General features: G+C 45.7%; 1 protein-coding gene across 2 annotated transcripts in view; it reads left to right on the forward strand.

Annotated features, from left to right (window-relative positions):
• frmpd2 (FERM and PDZ domain containing 2) overlaps positions 1 to 24,859 on the forward strand; it is a 145,947-nt gene that overhangs the window by 113,327 nt on the left and 7,761 nt on the right. The window contains exons 26-30 of one of the 2 annotated variants that reach the window (XM_033012960.1): positions 3,531 to 3,708; positions 5,457 to 5,665; positions 7,059 to 7,157; positions 9,646 to 9,965; positions 20,116 to 20,440. In XM_033012960.1, the coding sequence (XP_032868851.1) occupies positions 3,531 to 3,708; positions 5,457 to 5,665; positions 7,059 to 7,157; positions 9,646 to 9,965; positions 20,116 to 20,440 (1,131 nt within the window). Of the gene's footprint in view, positions 1 to 3,530; positions 3,709 to 5,456; positions 5,666 to 7,058; positions 7,158 to 9,645; positions 9,966 to 20,115; positions 20,441 to 24,859 lie in introns of those variants that run through there. The other variant, XM_033012961.1, reaches the window with a different exon arrangement.

Genomic DNA, 24,859 nt, shown 5'->3' on the forward strand with positions numbered 1-24,859 from the left:
TTGTTGATAGTGGTGGTTCTTTCATATATTGAATAAACTGGAAATGTGACACCAGACATTTGGATAACTGTTGGGAAGGATTGCAATATTGGCCGCCTACTGCTATTATCACAGCATGAGGTGTTTTTTAATCTTTTGATGGAATTTACCAGATCTTTTGTCTCATTCCATGTAATCCCCTCCATCCCGACATTCCTTCACTAATCCTGAGTGCCATGCATCCTTAATTTGCTTCACCCCACTTCTGATTGCTAACCTTTTGGTCCAAACCTTGGACTTCCATCCCTAAATCGGAGGCATAGTGGCGCAGCGCTAGTGTTGCTGCCTTAACGTGCCAGTGACCTGGGTTCGATCCAGACTGCGGGTGTTGTCTGTACGGAGTTTGTACGTTCTCCCTGTGACCTGTGTGGGTTTTCTCCAGGATCTCCAGTTTCCTCCCACACTTCAAAGACGTACAAGTCTGTAGGTTAATTGGGTTGGTATAACTGTAGTGTGTATAGGATAGTGTTAGTGTGCCGGGATCACTGGTCGGCGCGGACTCGGTGGGCCGAAGGGCCTGTTTTTGTGCTGCATCTCTAAACTAAACTAATCTAAACTAAATCTCATATTTAAGACTGTCCTTAATGGTGATGGACATTTGTAATGTAAATTGTAATGTAAATGTAACATAGCAACAGGAACTGTGATCTTTCATGAGAGAGTTGAACAGCAACATTTGACATATGCTCATGGACTGAGATATTGGCAGAGTGATAGAAGCCCCATTTAAAACAGCACAGTTGGTCAATGACTATGGGAGTAATAAGGACCCCACTTTAATATCTCACGGGTTCAAAATTAATTAGCTGCAGAGTTGGTGGATGCATTCATTGTGATGTGCCAACATTCCCTAGAATCTGGAGAGGTCCTGGGGGATTGGAAAACTCGGAATGCAATGCCACTTTTCAAGTAAGGAGGGAGACCAAAATAAGGAATCTATAGACCAGATAGCCTCACATCCATAATTGGAAAGATGCTGAAACCTGTTGGGGAGAATGTAACTGTAGCAGGCTGAGAAAATCATAACCTAATCAATCACGGTTTTATGAAAGGAATATCGTGTTTGACAAATTTATTTGTGTTCTTTGAGGATGTAGCAAGCAGAGTGGATTAATCGGATTTAGTGTATTTGGATTTCAAAATTCATTCAATAATGTGCCTTACTGCGCGAGCTTAAGGCATTACACACAATATATTAGCATGGATAAAGGACTGGCTAATGAGTAACCAGAGATGGGATAAGTAAGTTAACCAGAATTGTTAGAAAGATATAATGAATGGGATCAACACTGGGCCCCTCGTATTCAGACTATGTTCATGACATCAGGACATCAGGTGGAAACAATCTATTTTGTGGTGATGTAAAACACAAAATGAACAGGTCAGGCAGCACCTATGGAGCAAATGGATAGGCGATGTTTCGGGTTGGGACCCTACCTTAGACGGTCCGAATGTCAGGGGTTATGGGAAGAAGGCAGGAGAATGGGTTTGAGAGGGAATGATAGATCCGCCATGATTGAATGGCGCAGTAGACTTGATGGGCCGAATGGCCTGATTCTACTCGTAGTACTTATGAACTTATGAAAAAGAACTCCTCCAACCCAAAACATTGCCTGTCCATTTCCTCCGCAGATGCTGTCTGACCCACTCAGTTACTCCAGCACTTTGTGTTTGGTTCAAGGTTCCTGCAGTTCCTTTTTGTCTCTCAAAGGGATGTGGTTGAGTTCAGTCAACAGGCAAAAGTTTTACTTATACTAGTGGACAAATGTTCGCTGGTCTTTATTGCATAGGAGTGGAGTAGAAATATATGCAAGTCTTGCTAAAACTAGACAAGAGTGATAATGTCTCATTTATGGACTGCAGAATTATGGAGAATAGTTGAGGCTGAAAGCGGAAAAGTTGTTACAATTTGATGAATTGAACCCATAGCTTTGATAACTCAGAAGTGAGGAAGCTACTGGTGGAGTCAATGTGAAGCCTGAGTCACAGTAGATGCTGGCAATGTGCAGAATGTTAAGCTGATATGTCCTAGACCGTGTGATTGTGCTGGGAACTTGTGCCAGTGATATTGTGTCGGTCTACATCTGTGATATTGGATCAGTGTGTGATACGGTCTGGGTTAAGCAAATGCTCTTTCACACTGAGAAATAAAAAGCAGCTGAACGCCAATTTGATTAGGAAAGCTTCACGTGTGCGTGAAAGGTTGATGATACCTTTCACGTTGTGACGCAGCGGGTCTGCTCATGGACTGCCTCACCCCAGCTCTGTGTGTCCGATTTGCCAGATAACCTTTCAATTAAGCCTGCGATCTTAGTGAAGCGGAGCTGTCTCCAAGTGGAACCTTCTGCATCCAAAACTCTCCTCTCGCGAAGTCCGTGCCCTCTCCAACATCCCACCAGCTCGACGCGCTTCAAAAAATATTCCCGTCACAGAAAAAAAAGAAGAAAATATTCCAATGTTACTCCATAAAAATTCATTTCACTATTTCTGAAACAAAAACGTACATGAATCGGATTTCCCTCAAGACCTAATGATAAATGGAAGGAATTTGGCCCCGATCCCGATGCTGTCTAACTTATTCAAGTGTCAGGAGTGAGATGTATTAGGTGGGTGTCAGCCGATGATCTCCCATCAACATTTGTGAACGACCCCATGAAATCACAAAATAACTTATATTGTCAGGGTTATCTCTACAACCGGAGACAGGGTCAACTGGGAAAAGGCCGATTCCTTTGTCCACATAGTGTACAGCCTGCAGAAATTTGCAGCAAGCACCTGTCATAATCTACACGTCATTTCAGGTTTCACTGTAAATCAGGTTGACAAGGACCACGTGTACTGTCTGCAGAAGGGTCTCAACTTGAAACGTCGCCCATTCCTTCTATCCAGAGATGCGGCCTGTCCCGCCGAGTTACTCCAGCATTTAGTGTCCATCTTCGGTGTAAACCAGCATCTGCAGTTCCTTCCTGCATACCACACTCGTATCTGTTTTTTCCATTGGCGATTTTCAGCTGGAGGGCTATATCATGCAGGGATGACACAAGGAACTGCAGATGCTGGAATATTGAGTAAGACGCGAAGCCCTGGAATAACTCAAGTGGGTCAGGCAGCATCTGTGGAGGGAATGGACAGGTGACACTTTGAGAGTCTGAAGAAGGGTCCTGACCAAAAACGCCACATCTATCCATTCCCTCCGCAGATGCTGCCTGAGCCTCCGAGTTGCTCCAGCACTTTGTGTTTTTACTCAGAGAGGCGAGGGGATGTGAGGAGGGCTGATGTGGCGACATTGAGCTGGCTTGCGGACAATTCCCTCCACCGCTCTGTCAGTCTGAAGAAGGGTCACGACCCGAAATGTCACCCATCCCTTCTCTCCTGAGATGCTGCTTGTCCCGCTGAGTTACTCCAGCATTTTGTGACTACCTTCGATTTAAACCAGCATCTGCAGTTCTTTCCTTACAAATGTTGTCCCTCCACCGCTCCCTGTCTTCCAGGTGGTGCGGCTCGTTCTTGAGAGGGGACATCAGACAGCAGCTGGAGGTCCAGGCAATGGAAACCAACTGGAGCCCATTCACGCCGACAGCTTATACTGGAAACAAGATGAATATCCTGACAACTCCATGGCAACCACCTCTGCTACCACGTCCAAGGACTACAGCTTTGTGACAGATGGTAGGGGCTGATGTTTACCAAGTCACAAGTGTACTGGCATGGCCTTCCTGGCTGTTAAGGATCATTTATAATCCGTCTCCACAGCATAGAATCTGTGTGGATAATTGTTGCAGTAAGAGGAACCTCCTTTTCAAACCCATCCCTTTAAGCTTAATAGATGTGTTTAAGTTGCATTTGACACAGGTGTATTTGTGTCGTACAGTAATAAATATTATTTTGGAAATTTAATTTCATGCGAGGCAGTGTAAAAATATTTTTGAAAAAATCAAATACTAGAGGGCATACTTTAAGGTGAGGGACCCAGTTTAAAGGGGATAGCAGGGCATGTTTCTTTCCCCACAGAGGGTGGTGAGTGCCTGGAACATGCTGCTGGGGTTGAAGCAGATGTGTTAGTGGCATTTAAGAGACTTTTGGATAGGCACATAGATATGCAGGGAATGGAAGGATATGGGTCATGTGTGGGTAGATGTGATGGTCTTGACATCAGCGCCAGAGACCCGGGATCGATCCTGACCACGGGTGCTGTCTGTATGGAGTTTGAACGTTCTCCCTGTGGCCGCGTGAGTTTTCTCCAGGTGCTCTGGTTTCCCCCACACACACTCCAAAGACCAGCAGGTTTGTTGGTCAATTGGCTTTGGTGACAATAGTAAATTGTCCAGTGTGTGTGTTGAATAGGGCTAGTGTACGGGGGGAGGGGGTGATCGCTAGTCGGTGCGGACTCGGTGGACTGAAGGGCCTGTTTCCCCGCTGTACCTCTAAAGTCCGAAGTCGAATCAGATGAAAGAACTATTCTGTATCTTGTCCCTTCAGGAGACTGTAACTTAGATATTGTAAAAAACATTCAGTCTCAGAAAAAGTCCAGTTCATTCTCCAGGACTGGTTTCTATTTAAACCTTTAAGATGCTGATTCCTGCTATTTAACACTAATATAAATTAATTTGAGTTGCAGTGGTGAGGTTGCTGCTGGGACGAATGTCTTCATAAACAGATACAGAGACAGACAGAATAATGAATATATTTCAGGGATACACGATCCTGGCGGCATCACATCCATGAATTCATGGCATCCGGAAATTGTGAATAAATTGACACATAATGGGGAAATCAGCACTTCATCTCATATTGCACAGTTGGCTCCAAAGAACTGGTGGTGATCTGATTATATTTTAGTGACACAGTGTATAATTATATCTGTGTTGGAAAGAATCGGAGGGAAGGAGGATTCACAGGCATAAGACACAATATTGACAGACAGGAAGATTTTGAAGTGTTCAACGTTGAGGTCTTTGTTCTGCTGGAGATTTTGATCCCATTACATGCCTATTAATGCTCCTCCTGATTCAGGGACCGTTTCTTCCCGGCTGTTAGCAGGCAAATGAATCATCCAACTGCAACCAGAGAGCAGTGGTGAGCTACTATCTACCTTGCAGATAACCCTCGAACAATCCTTGATCGGACTTTGCTGGCTTTACCTTGCACAAATCTAATCCTCAGCTTCCCGGATACAGCCACTGACTAGAAACTGACTTAAACCAGACATACAAAGACATCCCTGACAAAGTTAGGTCAGATTTAGCCATAGAAACGTACTGTCCTAAATTAACTCCTACAATTCTTTGTACTGTAAGTGGCTCGATTGTAATCCTACGTATATTGTCTTTCTGCTGACTGGAGAGCACGCAACTAAAGCTATTTACTGAGCCTCGGTACACGTGACAATAAACTAAACTGAACAATATTGTTAACAGATAACACATTTGAGGTGAAGATGAAGAAAAATTCCGGAGGTTTGGGATTCAGTTTCCTACAGTGTGCGTCAGCAGACGATCCCAGAGGGGGCTTGGTGAGAATAAAGAGACTGTTCCCGGGGCAGCCTGCAGAAGAGACGGGTCAGATGGAGGTTGGGGATGTCATCCTGGCCGTCAATGGAGCCGCAGTGAAGGGGCTGTCGTATCAGGTAAGTGGCTGACCAGCGACCAATGTGTTGTGAAATTGTAGGTACACAAAAATGTTGGTGAAACTCAGCGGGTGCAGCAGCATCTATGGAGCGAAGGAAATAGGCAACGTTTCGGGCCGAAACCCTTCTTCAGAAATTGTGTCTGAAGAAGGGTTTTGACCCAAAACATCACCCATTCCTTCTCTCTGGAGATGCTGCCTGTCCCGCTGAGTTACTCCAGCTTTTTGTGTCTAACTTGTGCTTGTGTGAAATTAATAAACCTTTTTTCCAATGAAGGAGCGGGGCGGCAATTCAAGAACCCCTTTAAACAAGATCAGAAAATCTTCATAATACTCAGCAGGTCAGGCAGCATCTCTGGAGAGAGAAACAAAGCTAATGTTTAAAGTTGATGACTTCTGATCAGAATTTTAGTTAGTTTAGAAAAACTGCGTGGAAACAGGCCCTTCAGCCCATCCTGACCATCCATCACCCATTCACACAAGTTACATGTTATCCCACTTTCTCATCCACTCACTACACACCATGTGTAATTTACAGAGGCCAATTAGCCTCCAAACCCACACGTCTTAGGGACGTGGGAGGAAAGCCGGGCACCTGATGGAAACCCACGCGGTCACAGGGAGAACATGCAAACTCCACACAGACATGACCCGAAGTCAGGTTTGAACCCGGATCTCTAGCAATGAGGTAGCAGCTTAATCAGCATTGCTACTGCACCGTGAGTGTGATTGAAACGCTAATATTTCCTTCTGATAGAGATTCTTCAATAACTGTAGTGCTAATTCTAACACTGCATCGTGCTTTAGTTCCGCATGGACTACCTGAGCCATTGGCGATTGCGTTATTTATGATTCGGCTCGGCATTGGTCTTGCACTTTGTATTTGGAGCATGTAACTAATTACCACTCACCTATAACCGCAGGAGGATAAGATGCAACGAGTTGAGACATATGAGCCTATTAATGACACGGTATTGATATTGGAATATCTGATCCAATCGGCCATTAAAACATTAATTTTCTGCGCAGGAGAATTGTGATCTAATCTATTCAACCCCCTTTCTTTAGTGAAAGGGTTTAACCTTCTTGCCGAGGTCACTGACTAGCTAAGCTAAGATTAATGATACTGCATTTCATTTTTAACTTGCTTGTCCCGTTTTGACTCCAGCGTTATGTCCTTGTCAACACTTTAATGGTGCCCTGCTCCACTCCGTTCTGTCTTCGACAGCAGTTCTCCGACGTGCCGCTGAACGAATCAGTGTGATTAATTGAAGGGATTGTAGTTCTACCCCGTGAATGATTGCGCACCTTTACCACGGCTACCGCTCCGAGCGCTTGTAAGTAGATGGTATCGGATCGAGGTTCCTGCTCAACTCTTATCTCCCTTTCAACAGGAGGTGCTCCATCTCCTACGGGGAGCTCCCCCTGAAGTCACCATGAGGATGTGCAGAACGGCACCAGGATTCCTGCCTGAAATCGACCCCCAAATCTTGGTAAATGCGTCGTACTGTAGACTAATGAGTTTGGGGGGGGGGGGGTGGGTATATGCGTAGACTGTATTAAAGACCAGGGTTCGATTCCCATTTCTCCAACGCCAAAGCTAATAGACAAAATGCTCTCCCCACTGCACACATGGACCTGAGCCTTATGTTTGAATGGACATTGGCCCCAGGACAGGCAGGGGCAGACCTGGGACGTTCCCCCTGCGGCCGCGTGGGTTTGCTCCAGTTGCTCCGGTTTCCTCCCACAGACGTGTAGGATTGTAGGTTAATTGGTTTCTGTAATAATTGGCTCGTGTGTGTAGGTTAGAACGAGAATACGGGTAAATTTTTGTCTGCGCGGTCTTGCTGGGCCGAATGGCCTGTTTCAATGCTGTACCTCTAAAGAAAAAGCAGGGAGGCAGGACTAGTGAGATGTGACATCTTGGTCGGGAATGAGCCAGCTGGGCCGAAGGGCCTGTTTCCATGCTGGATGACTCTTTGACATGCAAGATCAACAGCTACTGAACTCAGTGTTTAAGAAGGAACTGCAGAGGCTGGAAAATCAAAGGTAGACAAAAATGCTGTAGAAACTCAGCGGGTGCAGCAGCATCTATGGAGCGAAGGAAATAGGCAACGTTTCGGCCCGAAACGTTGCCTATTTCCTTCGCTCCATAGATGCTGCTGCACCCGCTGAGTTTCTCCAGCATTTTTGTCTAGCTACTGACCTCATCCTCTTCCACAAATTGAGATGTACTGGCATTGGTATCAACAGTTGAGTATGACAAAACTCCATATTCCTGGGTATGGAGATCAAAGATAGACATCTCCCCTGGAGTTTAACCTGCTCACGGTGGCTCAGCGGTAGAGTTGCTGCCTTACAGCACCAGAGACCCGGGTTCGATCCTGACAATGGGTGCTTGTCTGTACGGAGTTTGTACGTTCTCCCCGTGACCTGCGTGGGTTTTCTCCGACATCTTCGGTTTCCTCCCACACTTCAAAGACGTACAGGTTTGCAGGTTAATTGGCTTGGTATAAATGTTTTTTAAAAATGTCCTTAATGTGTGTAGGATAGTGTTAATGTGCTTCTAAATCCCTCATCCAGTTTACTTCCTTCCAGGGCTAGGCTATATGGGCAAACTTTACAGCTGTGGAAATCCATTGACTATTCTTTGTGATTGAGGTTATTCATGTATTTTGATGATGTTTTCACATGAGGAGTTACTGAGAAACATGCGTGTAATTCGAGTAAAGAGAGAGTACAGAGGAGATTTACTAGAATGTTGCCTGGGTTTCAGCAACTAAGTTACAGAGAAAGGTTGAACAAGTTAGGTCTTTATTCTTTGGAGCGCAGAAGGTTAAGGGGGGACTTGATAGAGGTCTTTAAAATGATGAGAGGGATAGACAGAGTTGACGTGGATAAGCTTTTTCCATTGAGAGTAGGGAAGATTCAAACAAGAGGACATGATTTGAGAATTAAGGGACAGAAGTTTAGGGGTAACATGAGGGGGAACTTCTTTACTCAGAGAGTGGTAGCTGTGTGGAATGAGCTTCCAGTGGAAGTGGTGGAGGCAGGTTCAATTTTATCATTTTAAAATAAATTGGATAGATATATGGACGGGAAAGGAATGGAGGGTTATGGTCTGAGTGCAGGTAAATGGGACTAGGTGAGAATAAGTGTCCGACAGTGAAGAAAGCAAATGGTATGTTAGCATTCATAGCAAAAGGATTTGAGTATAAGAGCAGGGAGGTTCTACTGCAGTTGTACAGGGTCTTAGTGAGACCACACCTGGAGTATTGCGTACAGTTTTGGTCTCCTAATCTGAGGAAAGACATTCTTGCCATAGAGGGAGTACAGAGAAGGTTCACCAGACTGATTCCTGGGATGTCAGGACTTTCATATGAAGAAAGACTGGATAGACTCGGCTTGTACTCGCTGGAATTCAGAAGATTGAGGGGGGATCTTATAGAAACTTACAAAATTCTTAAGGGGTTGTACAGGCTAGATGCAGGAAGATTATTCTCGATGTTGGGGAAGTCCAGGAGTCACAGTTTAAGGATAAGAGAAGTCTTTTAGGACCGAGATGAGAAAATCATTTTTTACACAGAGAGTGGTGAATCTGTGGAATTCTCTGCCACAGAAGGTAGTTGAGGCCAGTTCATTGGCTATATTTAAGAGGGAGTTAGATGTGGCCCTTGTGGCTAAAGGGTTCAGGGGGTATGGAGAGAAGGCAGGTACAGGATACTGAGTTGGATGATCAGCCATGATCATATCGAATGGCGGTGCAGGCTCGAAGGGCCGAATGGCCTACTCCTGCACCTATTTTCTATGTTTCTATGACACGGACTAGAAGGGCTGAGTTGGCCTGTTTCCGTGCTGTAATTGTTATATGGTTATACGTTATATGGTAATTCTGGGCCTTGAGCCATGAGCCTGTTCTAAATGTTAACACTTAGCATCGACAAAGTTGCCCACTGTCCGCCTTTCTTTTTGAAACTCCAGACTCCCATTGCGTCGCCCATGAAAGAGTTGTCCGTGTTGAAGCCGCTCGAGCCGCAGTTGCCAGAGTTGCCAGCAGAGGGTGCTCCTCACCAGGGGGCAGAGGTTGGAGAATGGCCAAAAGGTCTCGGCTGGTCCCGAGACTCGGGCCATCACCAGCGGGGATTGGACACGGTCGACGAGGCCTCTGAACGGGAACAGCAATTCCAAGAGATACCACTGGACGCCGCAAACCTGGAACTAGTCACCGCTCTGGCGGAAGACCTGAGGAAGAACTGCTACTCCGCCTGTGACTTACCTGTTGTCCAGGCACAGGCAGAGAGGTGAGCATCATTTGTCTGGGGTAGCCTCAAATACCCACACAGCACTTCAACACCAGAGAAGCACGGTCTGGCTGGAACATTCACAATCTGCAAAAATATAATCCTGCGGCAAGAAATATCAAGTCGGGTCAGGCAGCATCTCTGGATAATAAGGAATAGGCAACGTTTCGGGTCGAGACCCTTCTTCAGACTGACCCTTCCTCATCCTTTTTACCCTACACTTGTACTGTCTGAAGAAGGGTCTCAACCCGTATGGTCTCAACTCGAAACGTCGCCCATTCCTTCTATTCAGCATTTAGTGTGTATCTTTGGTGTAAACCAGTTCCTTAGATTTTCCAGCATAATACCTTCGATTTTCCAGCATCTGCAGTTCCTTCTTATTCCTTCGCTCCACAGATGCTGCCTCACCCACTGAATTTCTCCAGCATTTTTGTCTACCTTCGATTTTCCAGCATCTGCAGTTCCTTCTTAAACATCTGAAGTTCCTTCCTACACAGTAAATATCCAATACTTGCCTGGCCGTTCAAAGTGTTGTCTTTGTTCCTAGATTGAGCTATTCATAGTGTACCAAAGGACACAAAGTGCTGGAGTAACTCAGCTGGTCAAGTACCATTCTGAAGATCATGGGCAAGTGACGTTTCGGGTCAGGACCCTTCGACAGACTCATTGTGTGTGGGGGGTGGGGGGTGAAGAAAGCTGGAAGAGAGGCAGGACAAAGCCTGGTAGATGGACAACACAGGCAAGGGGGGGGGGGGACGGGACTGATAGGCAGATGGTTCGACAAAGACAGAGATTAAAACAGAAGGTGTGAGATGAAGAGCTGCAAATTGTGAAGCCAGAGGAAGGATTGTGGCTAGAAGGAGAGAGGAGAATGGCGGTGAGTCCAGGTGGGACACTGGGGAGGGATAGGGGAAGAGAGGAAAATGTGGAGGAGCAAGGGGAGGGAGAAGGCCGAGCTGTTCAAAGTTATCTGCGATGGGAGAATCCAATGTTTGTGCCGTTATGTTGTAAACTACCCAAGCGGTGGAGGTGTGTCTCCAGGTTGCCTGTGGTCTGACTCTAGCAATAGAGAAGGTCCAGGAATGGGCATGGGAATGGGAGTTAAAGTGGTTAGCACCCAGGAGATCCAGTAGGCCATGGTGGACCAAGCACTAATCTTCGTAAAGGAAACCCGATTCGGTCCTCTCTCCTGTGTTGCACACTCCACCGACTGCCGATCATGCCACCTCCTGTGTGTGTAAGCTTCCAAAACACCCAGAGGTGGCACACATACAGTGCGACCAGAGGTAGTGTTCAGCTGGCCATGACCTACATTCACTTATGATCATTGTAGCACCCTCGGGAAGCACGATGACCAGAACCTGGGTATAATGTAATAAGGCAGCACTGTGGTGCAGCGGTAGAGTTGCTGCCTTACAGTGCCAGAGACCCAGGTTCGATCCTGAAAGCTGTTTGTGTGGATCTGTACATTCTCCCCGTGACCTGCATGGGTTTTCTCTGAGATCTTCGGTTTCCTCCCACACTCCAAAGAAGTGCAGGTTTGTAACCTAATTGGCTTGGTAATATTGCAAATTGTCCCTCGTGTGTGTGTGTGTGTGTGTGTAGGATAGTGTTAATGTGCGGGGATTGCTGGTCAGGGCAGACTCGGTGGGCCAAAGGGCCTGTTTCCGTGCTGTATCTCTAAACTAAACTAATGAGGCAATTTGGCTTGGGGTGCTTCACAGAAGTATAAGCAGTTAAAAAAGGTATCTGGAGAAGGATCTAAAGCCTTGGCCAAAAATGGGGTATCAGAGGTAAGGAGCTGGTGGAGATGCTGCTTAACTGCGGCAGAGACGTGGGTTCGATTCTGACCTCCGGCGCTGTGTGTGTGGGGTTTGCATGTTCTCCCTGTGACCACATGAGTTTCCTCCAGGTGCTGCCATCTCCTCCCACATCCCAGAGATGTGGGGGCTGGCTTTTGGCTTAATTGGCCTGTATAAATTGACTCTAGTGTGCAGGGAGTGGATGAGAAAGTGGGATAACATAGAACTGGTGCGATATGGGGGATCGATGGTCAGCGTGGACTCAGTTGGCCGAAGGACCTGTTTCCATGCTGTATCTCTAAACTAAAGGCTGAGAAACAGGTGGAGAAGCAGTGAGGGACTAGATTGAGGATGGCACAGCCCCCACTGTGGGGGTAGAAGTGACAGTCAAGGATACAACAAACGCAGCCTTTCACACCTGAGATTGCTATTTTATTCATCCAAGCAAGCAGTGAATGGTTTACAAAACATAAGACTCATCAGCATTGTTACATGAAAAGAAAGTTACAACCCTTTGTGCAGCATGTTCAATAAACTACCAAGCAACCATGAATCAAAAAACTCATTGAGAGATAATTATATAGTTGGCCTCTGCAGGATTTGATTGCTCAGTCAATACGGCTTCTACTCTATCATGTTATGTGGGTGATGCATTTGCTGGGTTCTCAGGCACTCGTGTATTAAAATGGCTGTGCGAGAGTGTGGTGTGTGTGGTCTATCATTGACCATTCGTCAATGAACAGAACACAATCAGCCACTGCAGTCCCACCATTGCAATAATGCAGGCCTGTCGCCATGAGATTGGGAATTTAATTGAAAGTTAGATTACACCTAAAGGAGAATGTGGTGTTTACCGAAGGAGAATCCATACTCTTTCCTATTTGAGTCTTTATCAATAATATGTTCAGTTCTGGTTCTAGCTGCTCACTATTCCTTCCAGATCAGATTAAAGCAGAGAACAGAATAAGGACAGCACGATGGCTCAGTGGTAGAGTTGCTGTCTGCAACGTCCGAGACCTGGGTTCGTTCCCGACTACGGGTGCTTGTGTGTACGGAGTTTGTACACTCTCCCCATGACCACGTGGGTTTTCTCCGAGATCATCCATTTCCTCCCACACTCCAAAGACGTACAGGTTTGTAGGTTAATTGGCTGGTATAGGTATAAATTGTCCCTAATGTGTGTAAGATGGTGTAAATGTGCGGGGATCGCTGGCCGGCGCGGACGCGCTGGGCTGAAGGGCCTGTTTCCGCGCTGTATCTCTAAACTAAACTAAACTAAGAACAGCACAGGAACAGGCCCTTTGGCTCAAAATGTCCAAGCCAATCATGAACAAGTTAAACTAATCTCTCCTGACATATCCCTCCATTCCCTGTACATCCTTGTACCTATCTAAACGCTACTTACACGCCACTATCGTATCTGCCTCCACCGCCATAATTGGCAGCGCGTTCCTTGTTCCCACCACTCTACATAACTAAACTTGCCTCATACTTCTTTTATACGTTGCCCCCCCTTGCCTTGATGCTGAGCCCTCCGGTCTCTGATATTTCCACCCAAGGTAAAGGGTTCCATCACGGATAGGAACGTGGGTAGGATGGGTTTAGAAGGATATGGGCCAAATGCAGCCAGGCGGGACTGGTGTAGATAGGGCATGTTGGTCGGTGTTGGCAAGTTGGGCCGAAGAGCCTGTGTTCAAGCTGTATGACTCTGCCCTTATCTACCCTAAGTATGTCGCTGATAATGTTATAGATTTGTATCAGATCTCTCCTCAGCCTCCAACGCTCATGAGCAAACAATCTAACTCGGTCCAACCTCTCCTTATAGATAATACCCTCTAATCCGGGCAGTATTCTGGCAAATCTCTTCTGCACCCTTTCCAAACCCTGCACATCCTTCCTGTAATGAGATGAGCAGAGCTGCAGACAATGCACCAAACGTGGCCATTTTGGCTCCTTGCCTTCAGGCTCTGCTCACAGGGCTTTACTCCAGGGCTTGGTCTATATGTTGGGGCAGATTAACACAGCTTGCCGGAGGCACGAGTGAGGGAAGGTGCATGGCACAACCTCCACGTGGAACAAATGCATAACGTGAATTAAGCAGAGTCAGTCACCTAACTTTTTCCAATAAAGACAGAATATTGGGAAAGCGGTCAGGCAGCACCTGTTAAAGGAGAAGCAAAGTTAACGGAGCGGAGGGGGGAAGCACAGTGGCGCAGCTGGCCACTGCCTCACAGCGCCACAGACCCGGGTTCGATCCTGTCCTCGGGTGCTGTCTGTGTGGGATTTGCACGACCTCCCTGTGACCACATGGATTTCCTCCAGGTGCTCCGGTTTCCTCCCACATCACAAAGACGTGCGGATTTGTCGGTGAATTGGCCTCTGTAAATGTTCCCCGAGTAGCGATTGGATGGGAAAGTGGGATAACACAGAACTAGTATGAACAGGCGATCGATGGCCAGCATGGACTCGTTGTGTCAAAGGGCCTATTTCCATCCGTATCCCTATAACTCTAAACAAAAACATTTCAAATCTTTCTGATGGCTTCCAAAGACCTCATTGCATTCATGATATATCATTGTCTTTTATCACATGAGTGCCTTGCACAACAATTTTCCCTGTGCTCAGAGGCCTGATATTTGATTCAACAGATTCTCATGTTTCCCTATTACCTAGCGTCGCACATCAATGGCATTTCATTACCCAATAGAAAATTGGATCATTCAGTCTTGTGAAGCATTTCCATTGTCGCTCTTCCTATCCGCTCCATGTAGTGGCTCATAAACCCACAGCGACAATTGTTCGCAGAATGCTCTTGTGTTTCGGCAGGTTTCAGACAGCAGTAATCAATCGCATCCCCAGTAGAAATCATGAACTCACCCCCCCCCCCCCCCCCCCCCACGCCACAAGATCCTACCGTTATATTTCACGGAACTACCCTTTCCATCTTCCTGCTGATGACGGATGGCTTTCAACGCGTGCCGTTTGAAAGCCCATTTTCTCAGTACTCTCTCATGCAACTTGGTCGCTGACTGTTGCTGGATGAATTGCGTGCAACAGTAAAAGAGTCTGTTGTTTGTAGTTGTGACATAAAAAATAATATCACCTCCAAAAATCCATTTGCAATTCGCCGACTAGATTAATAATTTTCAGGCAAGGAGCAAAATGTACTTTAAGTTCATAAGTGATAGGAGCAGAATCAGGCCATTTGGCCCATCAAGTCCACTCCGCCATTCAATCATGGCTGATCTATCTCTCCCTCCAAACCCCATTCGCTTGCCTTTACCCCATATCCCCTGATAAATGTTGTAAATAAGATTATTCTGTATCTTCACAAACGATGCTGTGTTTTTTTACTATTTATCAGCTCCGAAGAATTTCATCTTTATCTCAAATGCTTTAACATCCCATTTTTCTTATTTTCTTTTTCTGCCTTTTCTCATTTATCTCCCTCTTTTATTTCCGCTATGTCTGTCCTTGGACTCAATTATTTGTTATTATTTACGTCTTCTGTGGCTGCAACCTCTTAACCGTGGAACTAAAGGGCCTGTCCCACTTGCCGTCATTTGCGCGCCATTTACGTGACCTCCAAAAATGTGGTTGTCGCGTTGTGATGCACGGGTAGTGTGTGGGTAGCGCGGGACGGGCGCATGGAGAGGCGTGGAGGAGTGGGGAGTTGCGCACGGTATCGCGCGGCGCTCCATGATTTCGTGCTGCACGGATTCTTTGCGCACCACCGGCATGGCGTATCGCTTTAGCACGCGGACGGACTGCGGTCACACGCTGACGTCCTAACCTCGTACGTGTAGTTCGTGGTGACGCATGATTACGTCACCATGCGTAACCATGAAAACTACGTGGTGAACACCAAAATACACTAAACCAGAAAGTGCAAAAGTGAATGACTGCTTGGGTCCCTGGATTGTGGGTAAGGAAGAGGTTAAAAAGACAATGTTGTATCTCCTATAGCTGGATGAATGAATGACATGAGAAGGGGTGCAGTTGGTAGAAATGGAAGAGCAAACCAGACAAGTGATACAAAATGCTGGAGTAACTCAGCGGGACCGGCAGCTTCTCTGGATAGAAGACATGGGTGAAGTTTCGGGTCGAGACCCTCTTCAGACTGAAGAAGAGTCTCGACCCGAAACATCATCCATTCCTTCTCTCCAGAGATGCTGCCTGTCCCGCTGAGTTACTCCTGCACTTTGTGTCTTTCTTCAATTTAAACCAGCATCTGCAGTTCCTTCCTACAGATTAATTTGGACTGCAGCTTGCTACTTTTCATTCACCTCTTTTTTTGAATAGTGGCATTACATCTGCAGGTTTCCGATTGCTAGCACCACTCAAGAAACTGGAACATTTTAGAAAATCACCATAAATATCATAAACTGTGCAAATATCATAAACTGGGTATTCAAATGACGTCACGCGCTCCAGACGGCTGTGGTGACGCATGGAGACACGTGATGACGCGCGCGGCAGTCGCGTAAACGACGGACAAGTGGGACAGGCACTTTACAGCCAGATTCATCCACCGAATACAAAAATTAATTAAAAAATGCAGTTGCTGGAAATCACAGTATGGTGGATAGTGAGAATGGTTATCAAAAATTGCAGCAGGATCTTGATCAGCTGGCAAATGGGCGAGGAATGGTTACCTGAGATTAGTATGAGGAGTTGCATTTTGAGATGTCAAACCAGGGCAGGATCTTTACAGGGAATGGTAGATCCCTGGGAAGTGTTGTCGAGCAGAGGAATCTAGGAGTGCAGATACATTGTTCCTTGAAGTGGCATCACAGGGAGATAGGGTGGTCATGAATGCTTCATCATTAAGAGTGTTGAGTATAGGATTAGGAGTGTTACATTAGTACGAGATATTGGTGAAGTCTCCTTTGATGTGTTATGTTCAGTTTTGGTGACCCTGCTATAGAAAGAATGTCATTAAGCTGGAAAGAGTGCAGAGACGATTCTCCCTATACCTCGGGACTCGAGGGCCTGAGCTATAGAGAAAGGTTGGACAGGCTAGGACTTTACCCCTTGGAGCACATGAGGCTGAGGGGTGATCTTATTGATTTGTATGAAATCATGAGGGGAATAGATGGTTTGAATGCTCAGTTTTTTACCCAGAGTATGGGGAATCAAGAACCAGAGGACATTGGTTTAAGGTGAGAGAAAGATTTATAGGAAATTTGAGGGTCAACCTATTCACACAGATGGTGCTGGGTATATGCAACCTGTCAGAGGAGGTAGTTGAGGTAGATAATGTAATAATATTAAAAAAAATATTTAGACAGGTACACGGATAGAAACGGTTTAGAGGGATATGGGCCAAACATCGGCAGGCGGAACTCGCATAGATGAAGCACCTTTCACGGTGGCGCAGCGGTAGAGTTGCTGCGTTACAGCGTATGCAGCGCCGGAGACCCGGGTTCGATCCCGACTATGGGCGCTGTCTGTCTGAAATCTCGAGTTTCCTCCCACACTCTAAAGACCGACAAGTTTTTGGGTTCATTGGCTTGGCATAAGTGTAACTTGTCCCGAGTGTGTGAGATTGTGTTAATGTGCAGGGATCGCTGGTCGGTGCGGACTCGGTGTGTCTAATCCTAACTAAACTATTGTGAAATATAGTTTTTGTCAAATACATTAAGAAAGCACCCTCACTGGGAAAGGAGAAGAGAAAAACTGTCACCACAAGTAACATTAGTAGTTTCTTCACTGTCTTCAGCAAATGATCCCTTTAATTGATAGACCAATTTTATGTGTTACTTTTATATTTATGATCACGGTGGCATTTCCTGCAATGTTGCTCCATCTGTGTGTAGGGGCAATGAAATGTTATAACGACAGAAGCACTGCTGAGTACAATGAACATCTTGTTCAAGGATATCATTATTTACTGCTAACCAAGCATTTTCTTCATGTTATGGCTGATGTTAACTGTTTGGCACAAACATTAATTCCCAGCCTGCAGACATCTTGCCTCTGATACAGTATGTCGACTTGCTAGACAGTTCCTCTTATTTATCGACTTTAGATTTTAGTGATACAGTGTGGAAACAGGCATATCGACCCACCAAGTCCCTGCCGACTGGCGATCACCCCATACACTAGCACTATCTTACACACTAGACACAATTTACAGAAGTCAATTAATCTGCAACTATGTACGTCCTTGGAATGTGGGAGGAAAGTAGAACACCCGGAGAAAATCCATGCGGTCACAGGGAGAACGTACAAACTCCACACAGACAGCACCTGTAAGTCAGATTGGAACTTGGGTTTCTAGTGCTGCAACTCCACTTCTGTGCCACTGAGCCATCCTAATAGCTCACTATGAGTAAAATATTAGCGTTGAAATTGAAGAGTGACAGAGATGTGCATCTAATGAGGTGCTGACACCAAGTGTCAATGCATTTCACAGCACAAGAAACTCATGTCTTGCAGCATGAGTGTCGCAAATAGCAAAGGCTGGTAATTGCTGGCAGGGCAACTATTCCATTTTATTCAAGGTTGACACAAAGTGCTGGAGTAACTCGGCGGGTCAGGCAGCATCTCTGGAGAAAAAGGATGGGTGCCGTTTTGGGATTGGGACTCTTCTGAAGGTTCCTGGCCCGAAATATCACCCGAAACACCACTCATCCTTTTTGCTCCAGGGATGCTGCCTGACCCACTGAGTTACTCCAGCGCTTTTTGTCAATCTTCGGTTCATACCAGCATCTGCAGTTCCTTTCTACATATTCCATTGTATTGTCTCCCCTGAATGCTTGGTTAAACTCGCAGTTCACTGATGTAGGTTCACGAAGGAACTGCAGATGCGGGAACAATCGAAGGTAGACAAAAATGCTGGAGAAACTCAGCGGGTGAGGCAGCATCTTCAGACTCGGATCAGACTGAGACTGAATCTTCAGGTTCAGATGCTGCCTCACCCGCTGAGTATCTCCAGCATTTTTGTCTACCTACCACTGATATAGGTTCAATACGTTTACTGCTGTGAGAATTTCTATCAGTCTTTGCTGTGTGTATTATTCCCTGTTGATAGTTGCTTAATATTACATTGGTACATCAGGGAGTCATACGGCACAGAGGTTTTTCAGCTCACCAGATCCAATCTGACGCCATGCATCCATTGACTCTAATCCTACAGTAACCCACATTTCTCACAACTCTCTGCAGATTCTACTACATCCTACACATTGGGGGCAGCTTCCATGGGCCAACTCTACCGCTGCACCACCGTGCCGCCCAATCTTCTTCCCCTGAACTTGAACCCAAAGCATTACTTTTAGTTCCGTCTGAAGTCTGAAGAAGGGTTTTGGCCCGAAACGTTGCCTATTTCCTTCGCTCCATAGATGCTGCCTCACCCGCTGAGTTTCTCCAGCACTTTTGTCTACCTTTGATTTTCCAACATGTGCAGTTCCTTCTTAAACACTTTTAGTTCCACCAGGACCTATCTGAGATCATGTTCCCCGGAGGTCAACCTGGATTTCAGAGGGTAAAGGACACAAATAACCTCACTGCAATTCTAGTACGGTATAGATTTTAGCAAATACATTGTGAAAGTGGAAACAAAAAATTATTAAGGATTTAGAAAGTTCCCAAGAGAACATTGCAAAGTGCTGCCTCGGATTTTTGTATTAACTAATATTAATTGTCATACAATGAAAAATGTCATTATTGAGATTGTGGAATAATTTCTTGCTTAGATTGTAACTGAAGCTCATTGTCACAGCTGTGTAGAAGTACAGACCATTGCATCTTTACTGTCCCCTACCTAACATGTAAATGAATGATGATATCAAGTAATTGATGGCTTTGTCTACAAGGATTTTAATTCCTGTGCATTTTCTAACTAACACTTCTTTGAAAACAAATCGTCTAAATAAACCAAAATGAGCTTCAGTTCAGTCTAGTTTAGAGAAACAGCGTGGCAACAGGACCTTCGGCCCATCGAGTCCGCAGTGTCCAGTGATCCTCGCACAATAACATTATCCTACACTAGAGACAATTTTTGCATTTATACCAAATAAAATTAACCTACAAACCTGTGTGTGGGAGCGTGGGGGGAAACTGAAGTTCTCAGAGAAAACCCACGCAGGTCACAGGGAAAACGTACAAACTCCGTACCGACATCACCCGTAGCCAGGATCGAACCTGGGTCTCTGGCACTGTGAGGCAGCAACTCTACCGCTGCACTACCCTGCCGCCCTAACATTGTTGGACCTGCATTCGCTCACAACATTTAATTTAATTACAACTTCACGTCCAATCTCAATGAGAAGCTGCGCTTCCAATCTTGTTGGGTGGGTCTTCGCTGTTTCGCACCCCGAATAACATTTCTTTGCAATTCCCAGCTTCCGATGCAGCGTGACTGGGGAACGAGATTCCAGGTTGTCAGTCTACTTCTACAAGCCCGAAGTGCCGTCGCCCACGCCCGTGGATGAAGAGTACCTGACCATCAGCTCAACGTCCTCAATGTGCGAAAGCCCAGACAGTCAAACACCCAACGGGCCCACCATCAAACCTCGCATCAAGGTGCCTTCCCCAGAGCCTTCGGGAGCTGCAGAGAAAGACACGAATGTTAAAGCTGAGTGGGAAGATTTCGAGGAGATAGATTCTGAAGCGGAAGCGGGATCGAGGAACGAAGATGATGATGATGATGATGAAGATCCAAAATTAGTAAGTGTGGCATGATGTGGTTCTGTAAAACGATAGATGTTTTACACTGTTCACCACGTTATAGCTCACTTGCTGCTAGCGCACTAGTCTTTCTGAATGTCTATGCATCAAGAATGAATGGACTAGACTTCTCCCAGATGTGGCACAAATCTTCTCTTCAGATTTTAAAAGTACACTCCCAAAATTATATGAGTTGATGCTCAGCCTTTTTATAACGTCAGTATTACTGGAATTATGTCCGAATATTCAGTGGAGAACTGCTTTTTGTAACGATAGCATTTCAGAGTGATCCCGTTTGTAAAGAAATAGATTAAAAGCAATTAATACCAGAGGTAATTGAAAACCTTGAACTCAATAGATCAAGGAAATATATTTTTTATAAATTCTGTGTTAATTTTGGTAAACCGTTGTATAATGCTACTATGAGGAGAGAAATTGCAAGGAGTAAATGTGCAGTTCTGATTTTGCATCAACAGTGTCTCGAGTACTGTCTTTTTGTTGGCAGTTCTGCACCACACTAGGTTACCAGCAAAGGGCAACCATTTTATACTCAGAGTAGAAAATGGCTGCCTCTGACACCAGCAGTGAACAGGGCACTTATGCAAACTCAGGGGTGACACAAAGCTTCTGCAGCAATCACTGCAGAATTATGTCAAAATCTTAGCATCAGGTCATCAGTGATAGGAGCAGGCTTAGGCCATTCGGCCCATCATGTTTACTCTGCCATTCAATCATGGCTGGTCCATCTCTCCCTCCTAACTCCATTCTCCTGCCTTCTCCCCATAACCTGTGACACCCGTACTAATCAAGAATCTATCTATCTTGTCATAAATATATCCATTGACTTTGCCTCTACAGTCTTCTGCGGCAAACTATTTCACAGATTTACCACCCTCTGACTAAAGGAATTCCTCCTCATCTCTTTCCTAAATGAACATCCTTTATTTCTGAGGCTATGACCTCTAGTCCTAGAGTCTCCCACTAGTGGAAACATCCTCTCCACATCCACTCTATCCAAGCAGTTCACTATTCTGTACGCTTCAGTGAGGTCCCCCCTCAATCTTCTAAACTCCAGCGAATAAAGGCCCAGTGCCATCAGAACACTCATCATATGTTAATCTACTCATTCCTGGGATCGTTTAGTTTAGTTAGTTTATTGTCAGGTGTACCGAGGTACAGTGAAAAGCTTTTGTTGAGTGCTCACCACGCAAGATGATCTGGGGATCTCCTGGTCAATCTGCTGTCATTCCCCAGTTGAAACGTAGAACAGGAACACACTGCGGAAACTTGATACCTGTATTTTTTCCAGTTTAACAAGAAGGATCTGGGTCTTGGAAGCTCAACTAATTCTGGGTATCTTGGGTTTACCTACCATAATAGTTCATTAATTGTTGTCCTACTGTTGTTTTTAAATAATATTATTATTTCAAATAATTTGGACACCCTCTGGTTGAGGTACCCAAGTGGGGAAAAAAGATCTCATCTGGGTGACCGACAGAACTGATTGGCATCGATGGTGGCTGATAGCATGGGATTATATGGTGATAAGGTCATGGCTTGCACATACTGTAGCTCTTCAAGGAAACGGATGGACAGATGCCCCTCTCTGCTCTACTGACGAGGCTTAATGATCAGCACTAGGAATAGGGTTGCCATTTGTGTGGTATTTGCCGGGACATCCTGTATATTGGGCTAAATTGGTTTGTCCCACACTGGACTGCCCTTGTCCTGTATATTGACTGCTACTGCTCGGGTCCGGGGGACTGTGCAGCAACAGCTCCTCGTCCATGGTCGGCAGCCCGGCTAGCTGTCCGACATTTGGACCTTAGCTTACCGCCGACACCGCCACCACTCCTTCTCATGGCCGATCAGTGGTTCATGAGTTGAATGGTGTGCCGGACTTTGCGCGCGACGGCACGCGGGCCAAAACTCCTCAGCTGGCCCGCCGGCTGGGCTTTGTGTGCAGTCCAGCACCAGGGCCAACTCATCATTCACCCAGCCACGGCCAAGTCTGTCAACGAATTGCCGTCGGGAATTTGCCCCGTATTTTGACCCATTGTCCCTTATTTGGGAGTGAGAAAGTTGCCAACCCTAAACACAGAGCCATTTTCCATGAAAATAAGGTGACCTTTCATAACTCACTTTGTTCTGACTGAAATGAAATGAAATTTATATTAACTTGAGTAGACTTTATGATATGAATTTATATCACTGATCCCATTATTACTGAAAGAGATAGTGCTTTATAGATCGGTTCCACCTACATTTCCCTCTGGTAATATTAATATCTTTATAATTATTTCACTGTTTGCCTTTTCATCTGTTACTGGTCTGAGCTCACATTGTGTGAGGATTGTAGTCTGGAGAGCAGTTTTGAAATCTCCATCCCACCATATTCGGGAATTGATAATTTCATATGATACCTGGTTTGAAAAATATCTTTATGTTGAGCCTGGTGTCATTTGTTTTAATGAAGTTATCATTGCTGGCTGGCCTGCTACTGTCTGTTGCATTGGCCATTGGCAGCTGTGGGCTGTGCATGATTCAGTTGGCCATCTTATTACCCGTGAGATAAGCAGAGAGTGGGAAGGAAATATTCAGCTATGTAAAACGTTGTAGCAGAGTGCGATCAGATTAAATTGTATATGCACGCATTTGGAAAGTAATGATTGGGAACAGGAACTCTGCTTGGTTCCAGGGACCAAGCTTATTTTCATAAGTCATAGGAGCAGAAATAGGCCATTTAGCCCATCCAGTTTACTCAGCCATTCAATCATGGCTGATCTATCTTTCCCTCACAACCACATTCTCCCCATAACCCGTGAAGTCCCCTTACTCAGGCAGCATCTTGGTGAATCTCCTCTGCACTCCCTCCATCGCGATCACAAGCTTCCGATACTGTTGCCGAACAGAACTGCTGGCAGTACTCCAAGACAGACACAAAAAGCTGGAGTGACTCAGCGGGACAGGCAGCATCTCTGGAGCGAAGGAATGGGTGACGTTTTGGGTCGAGACCTTTCTTCAATGGGTTCTCTTCACTAGTTCTACAGTACATAAGAATGAGAGGGGGTCTTATTAAAACATATACAGTAAGATTATTAAGGGATTGGACACGTTAGAAACAGGAAACATGTTCCCGATGTTGGGGGAGTCCAGAATCAGGGGCTACAGTTTAAGAATAAGGGGTTGGTCATTTAGAACAGACACAAAGTGCTGGAGTAACTCAGATAGTCAGGCAGCATCATTGTGAACATGGTTGGGTAACGTTTCGGTTCGGGACCCTTATTCAGACTGATTGCCGACAACATTGAAAGTTGCCACCTTCACCTCTTCTTCACTGACCAATCCTGATGTAGCTATGGCTGTTTCTCATATATTGCATGTATTATCTTACTTCCCATATGATATAGATGGAGGCCATTCAGCCCGTTGATTCTAAGCCAGCTGTCAGTGCAATCCACTCTTTCTGTTCCACTCCTTCATTTAATTCCCTTTAGCCCATTCTCACTCAAATGTACCTTGATTCCCCATCATCCACCCCAATAATAATAATAATGGATGGGATTTATATAGCGCCTTTCTAATACTCAAGGCGCTTTACATCGCATTATTCATTCACTCCTCAGTCACACTCGGTGGTGGTAAGCTACTTCTGTAGCCACAGCTGCCCTGGGGGAGACTGACGGAGGCGTGGCTGCCATTCTGCGCCTACGGCCCCTCCGACCACCACCAATCACTCACACACATTCACACACATTCGCACACAGGCAAAGGTGGGTGAAGTGTCTTGCCCAAGGACACAACGACAGTATGCATTCCAAGCGGGATTCGAACCGGCCACCTTCCGGTCGCCAGCCGAACACTTAGCCCATTGTGCCATCTGTCGTCCCAATGCACAAGTTACACACAACCATCCACCAACACACACGATACCGATCGTAATTTACCAACACTCAAGTTCCCGACCATCATTCACATACACGCACCTCTTGCCATCTTCCACCAACTCACAAGTATTCTACCATTGTCCACTAACACACATTATAGTGATAACACACAAATCTGCCATCTTCCACCAATAGACAAGTCGCCCACATTCATCCACCAACACACGGGTTATAGAGACAACACACGGGTTGCCTACCACAATCCATCAACACACGTTATGGCGGAAACACACACATTATCTGCTTCATCCATCAACACATATTACACACCCAACAGCTGTTTGATTTTGGGTGGAAACTGGAGAACCCGGGGAAAACCTAGATCACAGGGAAATGTAGCTGGAGCTGGATGGACCCATGTTGTTAGAGATGTTCAACAGTGTGCAATTGCTTGCTCACACTACCAGATCACAGGGCGATCCTGAAGATGGAAACATCATGTTGGGAATGTTGCACGTTCTTTTCAACCACT

The sequence above is a fragment of the Amblyraja radiata genome, chromosome 37, assembly GCF_010909765.2.
Source record: "Amblyraja radiata isolate CabotCenter1 chromosome 37, sAmbRad1.1.pri, whole genome shotgun sequence".
Taxonomy (NCBI): Eukaryota; Metazoa; Chordata; class Chondrichthyes; order Rajiformes; family Rajidae; genus Amblyraja; species Amblyraja radiata.